The sequence below is a fragment of the Microtus ochrogaster genome, chromosome 18 (genome assembly GCF_000317375.1).
Source record: "Microtus ochrogaster isolate Prairie Vole_2 chromosome 18, MicOch1.0, whole genome shotgun sequence".
Lineage (NCBI taxonomy): Eukaryota > Metazoa > Chordata > Mammalia > Rodentia > Cricetidae > Microtus > Microtus ochrogaster.
The window spans coordinates 21,217,838-21,224,991 of NC_022020.1; the positions used below are offsets into that span (position 1 = coordinate 21,217,838).

Genomic DNA, 7,154 nt, shown 5'->3' on the forward strand with positions numbered 1-7,154 from the left:
ACTGCATGTACACACTCTGACCTCTACATATGCACCACAGTATGCATGCATATTACTGCATGTACACACTGTGACTCTACATCCACACCACGGTATGCATGCATATGAACTGCATTACACACACACATGGACGGAGGGGAGCGGGAGGGGAAGAGAGAAAGAGAGGGACGGAGAGCGAGGTGAATGAGAGGTAATAGAAGTGAGGGTGTGGAGCATCAAGGCGAGAGAAAGGGCAAGGACCTCAGGGTTAAAGGTCAAAGGGACAGCAAGTCCTTTCCCAAGCTGGGGGCTTCCTGTGGCAGGGAAGCAGCTGTGCACAAGGCTCTCTAGCAGCTGGCACGAGGCCTTGTCCAATCTCCACCTACCTCCAGATGGAATCCAGAGCCTTGGGTTGGGCTCTAGCCAGCAGGCGGGAAAGAGGCCATTGTCTGTTACTACATGGGCCAGAGGGTTGTACAAAAAACGTTGTTTTAGAAGAATGTATAAAAATTAAAATTTATAAACCTGAGGGCAGTGGCCAGCACTCCCCCAGAAGGTCAGATGATATAAGGATCTAAAGGAAGCACCAGGCCAAGCTGAGAGGTGGCAGAGGAGGAGGAGATCAGAATGCTATTCAGTTGCGCTCTTAGCATGCCGTGTGTTTGGGGCCCTCTACTTTCTTCAATGTCTCATTTACTGGCCTTTTAGCATACATCAAGTTTTGGCCTGGGAGCTATAGGGGTGACTTCTCAAGGACATTTCTATGCTTCTGAATGGCTCACTTAACAATTCATCATGCCAGGCCCTAAGCAGGAGACAGGGGTTTGGGGAAGGGTGTGGGCCCAGAGTCGCTGAGGAGGTCAGGTTCTTTTTTTTTTTTTTTAAAGATTTATTTATTTATTATGTATACAACATTTTGCTTCCATGTATACCCACACACCAGAAAAGGGCACCAGATCTCATTACAGATAGTTGTGAGCCATCATATGGTTGCTGGGAATTGAACTCACGACCTCTGGAAGAGCAGTCAGTGCTCTTAACCACTGAGCCATCTCTCCAGCCCAGATTCTTGAGAGGGAGCAGATGCAGGACCCACCGGGACTGCCAAGTAGCCTCGTTGTAGGTTTGTTTAGTGGATGACTTCCAAGGCTGTTTTGTTTTGTTTTTAATGACTTGGGCTACATAAACAAGCCCTTGATAGACACGCAGATGCGTTCAGGGGAGGGTAGCTGGACATCTAGGAGCTGGATACAGGTCAGAAAGGTGAAGGTGGGAAGGCAGGCAGCATTGGCAGACGCATGAGGGCCATCAGGGAAGGCTGCAGCTATAGTGGGGCAGGTCTGACCACAGGAACGGAGAGACAGTGTTAGTAGGTGGTCACGGATCATGGCAGGAACCCAGGCCTGGCTGAGGAGCTGTGGCATGCCTGGTGGCTGTCACACAGGGCTCTGGGTTGGTTAACCAGGCACAGCCCTTGCAGTGAGCAGAACTCTTGCCTTGCATAAGCTCGCTGCCAGCAGGCCACTGACACCTACTCAGGTGGACCTCGGCTGCCTATGTCTGACAGCCTCCATCACCAGTCTGGCTTAGTACTTAGCAAGTTGGAAGCTTGAAGCAGGCAGGCCTTCTTGATCCTCCATTGTTCCCTTTGTCAAATACCAAGCATGCTGGGGTGATCCAGGCAAGATCCACACCAGGGCTTGGCCTAAAAGCACTAATAATACTGTTACACTGTCAAAAGCAAGAAATAACAGCATTGCCACTTGCTGCTGGAGACTGAGTGAGGGTGGGTACCCACATCAGCAAGTCAGTTTTGCTTTCTCCTAAACCACCACTGCTAGGCACAGGTCCAGGTGACTTCTGTCCCCCAAGCCACTACTGTGAGGCTCATAGCTGAGGCCCTGAGATACTGGCATTCCTCCCAAAGCCGGTGAACGCCCAGGTCTGACACCACACAAGGACAGATAGACAAATGGATGGACTAGGCTCTGGCAGGCACTCCCCGCCAAAGTAATAGCGTATCTTATCAGTCATAAAACATGCTAAGAGTCTCTTGTAATTAGAGAGGCATACTCCAACGTGACCACATTTCCTACCCATCAATTCAGCTGAGATGGTGAGAGTGAGCAAGTCTGGGGGTGATTTTCTGTCCTCATAATGGTCACGAGCATTAGAAACTGGAGAGGTAGTTCAGTCCATAAACTACACAAGGGAGAACCCACGTTTGATCACCAGGACCCATGGAAAAACGCTGGGTGTAGTGGTAAGTATTTGTAACCCTAGTGCTGGGGAGGCAGAGATAGGTAGGTAAAACTCACGGGCAATCAGCCTAGCCTATTCAGTGAGCTCCAGGACAGCAAGAGGCCCTGTCAAAACATAAGGTGGTAAGGACCTGAGAAATGACATCTGAGGTTGCACACGGGTCTGTATGCATGACAGCACAGATAGGTACACACTCAACACTCATGAACACGGACAACCATGTACACATGCACACGCGTGTGCACCCCCCGTACACACAACTGGCATGATCTTCTGGAGGACAGTTTCTGAGAATTTAAGAATATTCTAAACACACAAAATATTTGTCTCATGGATTAAATCCTGGAATAGGACACTTTATCCTGAGCTTTTACAGTTACATATAGGTAAAACTCCACATACAAAGATGGCTCTGTCACCCACAGATAAATCCATTCGGTTTTCTTAATCTCTCCCCACTCACTGTGAAAACAGTTACCTACTTCCACTACACACACACACACACACTCAAAATACCTCTTACTCCACAGCCCTCTGCTTCCCATATGTTTTGCAAGTCTCTAAAATACTTGCCCAACTGAGGGTACCCTGGGTCCAGCTGCTTACTGTGCCAGCCCCACGAGACTCCCAATGTCCCCAGCATCTAGAGGGATTGCACAAGGGTTGAGAGATATAATTTCATTTGGCACCTCTGGCTACCCTCTCTACCTCTGCCAGAGACAGCAAATTCTATATAAAGCTGCCAAACCTGGCATCTCTATGCTAAGCAGTGACCCCTTTCATCCAAGGGCAAGGCACCAGACCGCCCTGCATAACTTGCTGGTAATGGTGACAACCAGGCCTAGAAGAAGACTAAACCCTGCTGGATCTAGGCAGACCCGACACAGGGAAGTCAATTCTCTCTGCTCTGACCTCAGGCACTGAGTAGCTACAGCTTCATCATGGAGACAGAATGCAGACACATCCTGTCTGAGTTAGCAGCAAGAAATAGGGCTCCCATAGCAGGGACCCTGCCACAGATCCAATGGGGACAGTAACCTGGAGAACTATCTGAGCAAAGGCAACCCCATCAGTCCAGGAAGAGAGGTGTTTGCAGCTGTTGACCAAGCAAGATCTGAAACTGAACACACGTGCTCGTGCAAAAACGAGAACCTGAGTCAGCCACAGACTGAAACAAACGCGTGTGAATCTGGGTGCTAGGCAGCCTCAACTCTCAAGCATTTGCATGCATCTCATTCTTACAATCCAATGAGAAATGCTCTATGAGGCTTTCTCACTTTGTGGATGCCGAAACTGGAGCTGAGATATCACAGTTCCATTACAGGCAACATGCAGGATAGCATGTGCTGGTGACGGAGACGGGCACACAGTCACAGACCACACACCACCAATAGAAGGTACCTATCCAAACACACAAGACAGGGGCCCCGAGGGGCCTCCATCGCCAACATTTATAGGACTTAACAAAGAGTGGCGGCAGACTGGGGATGTAGTTCAGTTGGTAGCACACGTGCTTAGTATGCACGGAGAACAAAGTTCCCTCTTTAGTAGGGCATAAACTCTGTGTGTTGCCACATGCCTGTGATCACAATACTTGAGAGGTGAAAGCAGGAGGATCAAAAGTTTAAAGACATCTTTGACTACATGGCCTGGTCCAATTTACAAACTAGCCTGGATTACATAAAACCCTGCCTCAAAAATATAAATAAATAAATAAAATTAAAAAGGCCTCTGCTACCCCTTATTGTCTTATTATTGTGCTAGAGAACGCCATGTAATTCCTCTGAGGTAAGGGGTAAAACAGATAAACAGTTGTGTTCTTTTAAAAACAACATTTTAGGTTGCAAGAGCCCCAAAGCAGAGGAGGGCAGGCACGGAGAGGCCCATTAGTGTTTCCGACATCCGGAGACTCTCACTGACTGTTCTTGTCACCAAGAAGTTAAAGCCTTTAAAAAGACGGCCGTTTTTGTTTGTTGGTTGTTTCGTAATCCCAAAGAGTCTAGGAGAGCGGATCTCACAAAGTTTTGTGCCTGTCCCTGGGCCGGGAAGAACTGTTGGAGGTTTTTGGAGTTTTCCCGGAGTTGGCCCGGGTTCTCTGGTGCGAACTTGACCGGACCACGGCGACTTGCCTTGGGGTGGGGGTGAGAAGTTCGCTTGGGGGTGGATTGTGTGGTGGGTGCCTGGTTGCTAAAGGCTCGGCCTCTCTCTCCCTTGGGTCCCGGACCCTTCTCAAACCCCACACAAAGAAACAGCGCGCCACCGCGGGACTGGTGGTCTCTTTGGGCTGGGGCCCAGCCACCATGCCAGGGGGCCCGGCCTGCGGCTCCTGGACTCGGACCCCGCGCGCTCCGTGCGCCCCGGGTCAGGCGGGGATCCGGGGCAGTCCCGCTACTCACCGTGGTGCGGGGGAGGCGGCGTGCTCTCGGGGCTGCTCATCGCCACGCGGCGGGGGAGACACGCGGTGGGGGGTACTGCGGCTCGGGGGTCCCCAGCTCCTGGACCCTGCCTCTCGGTTGTAGTCGGGACTCCCACTCCGCGCGCGCGGCGAGCAGAAGGGAGGGGCTCCGCCCCAAGATAGGCACACTTCAACTTTTTTTTTCTACAACTTGGCCATGAGGTTCCCACCCATTTTTTTTTAAACACACACCCGCCCACTTCCGAACGTTTTCTTCTGCGCTCTAACTTTCTGCTCAAAGCTCACAGTTCGCGGTGTTTCTGTTTCCATCTGCCACTATCAGAAAGCTTGGGGTTAGACAGCCCTCCCCACTCCCCTACCCCCCCCCCCCCCGCTCCCACCCCCGTCTGAGCACTGGAAAAGTCCCACGTGAGACCCAGTGGCATGGCTGGGCACTATCCAAATAGGGGCAGACAAGCGTTTCAAGCGTGGCTTGGATGCTTGGTTCTGTAGAACCGGAACCAACCTAAAATTTCTTCCTTTTTAAAATAATTCCTCTTAATTAACATTAATCGTTGTATATATTTACAGGGCTTGGCACGATATTTCAGGGCATACATAGGCTGTGTACTGATGTGGTCAATTAGCATTTCTAACTCTTTGCCAATCTTTTACTTTTGGGGGTATCCAGCTCAGTGTGTGTGTGTGTGTGTGTGTGTGTGTGTGTGTGTTTGTACCACTTACCCAGTCTTGTTCTAGTTTCCCGCCTGTCACTGGTCACTAATAATTGCTACTTTGAGATGACACTGTAGATTCCACAAGACAGGTAAAACTTGTGCTTGACGCTCTGTGTCTGGCTTAGTTTACGTCACCCTTTCTGTGAAGGGTAGAAGGTCTTCTGTGTCACCTGACAGTGTCACCAGTATGTATCATTAGCTAAGTAGTACTGTCACCTTGCAAGCATAAGGAGGACCAGAGTTCAATTCCAGTGTCTTAGTTACTTTTCTTGTTGCCATGATGAAATAAAGTTTATTCTGGTTTGCAGTTTGAAGGTACAGTTTATCATTTCAGAAAAGGCATGGCAGAGGGAGCTTGAGGCATCTACATCGGGAAGCAGTATGGCAGCGGGGGATGCTAATACTCAGCTCACAGGTGGTAGCCTAATCAATTAAACAACAACAACAACAACAAAGCCAAATGTAGTGGCACACGCTTGTCAACCCAGCACTGGAGGAGTAGAGGCAGGTAAATTCCTTGAGTTGGCTGGCCAGCTAGCCTAGGTTGCTTGGTGAGGTCCAGGTTATTGGGACACCCTGTCTTAAAAACCGAGGTAGATGGTATCTAAGGAACAGCAGCTGAGGCTGACCTCTGACCCCCACACGCTGCCCCATGTGACCTGAAGTCCCTTTATTTCACATCTTTCTGTAATTCATCACCCCACATGTGGCACAGCTGCATCAGGGTTAGAAGGATGTTTCAGACTTTTGATGTGCTCAAAGCTGTTGCTGTAGCCAGTCAAGTTCCAGTCAAGATGACCAGTGGTGGCCTTGGAGCCTCTTCCCAATATTAAGCCCTAAATTTCAGTCTGGTCTTAATTCTGTGATGAGAAACGATTGCATCTGTCTCTGTCCCTGTAGTGGTGATACAACATCCCTACAACTTAAGGAGGGAAGGGTTCGGTTGGACTCACAGTTCAAAGGCACAGTCATTCCTGGGAAAGCCTTGGTGGCTGGAGGAAGCATCAGGGCCCTGGGGAACTGATCAGCAGTCTGGAAGCAGTGAGTCATGATGCTGGTGCTAAGGTCACTTTCTCCTTTTCCTGCCACTCGGGACCTCTGCCCACAGGATGGTGCTGCCTAGGGTGGATCTTCCACACCTCTGATTAACCAAACCTAGGTACTCTTAATAATAATGCTATGCTAGATCCCAACAAAATAATACTCTCAAAGTGACAGCCAGGAGGGTGGCGGCAGCAGGTAGAGATGATGTTGGTCCTTAAACCTTACACCCAACTAAGGGATAAGTTGGCTAGGACAGGTCTTCTCCTGCCTCATTTCTGGAGATTTAAGATAGACATGCCGGCTTCTCACACAGAGCAAGCTGTTGCAGGCCAGGATGCAGTAAAGTTGAAGAGTGTCAAGAGGCTAGAACCCCATTCAGGTACAGGCCTGAAGACAGTGCAGGGCTTTAAATTCAGTATCAGAGGCTGGACGATTGGAAGACTGGTCCACTCCTAGGAGGAAGTCAGAAGAACACTGCAGAGATGAGCTGGGTGACTGTGAGGTAGGACATGCCTGAGAACCGTAATGATGTCTACATTGCTTTTCTACAATAAGAAAAAGTGAAGAAAGAAAAGAAGCAAATAGCCAGAAAGGTGTGAAAGGAGCTGGAGATAGTGCTTGGTGGTTGAAACCTGAAATTGTGCGTGTGGATCCCAAGGCCCACAGAAGCCTGGCACAATTCTGAATGCACCCGTGACTTCAGCTGTAACCCAGGCACAGGGTGTTAGGAGTGTAGA

The 7,154-nt window shown here is 49.7% G+C and overlaps 1 protein-coding gene across 1 annotated transcript in view; it reads right to left on the minus strand.

The window, feature by feature from the left end:
- The window catches only part of Gypc (glycophorin C (Gerbich blood group)), a 44,941-nt gene extending 40,166 nt beyond the window's left edge, over window positions 1-4,775 (minus strand). Inside the window, exon 1 of the mRNA XM_013349466.2 lies at window positions 4,638-4,775. Coding sequence (XP_013204920.1) covers window positions 4,638-4,677 — 40 coding nt within the window. The 5' untranslated portion in view covers window positions 4,678-4,775. The remainder of the gene's footprint in view (window positions 1-4,637) is intronic.
- Between the last annotated feature and the right edge of the window lie 2,379 nt (window positions 4,776-7,154).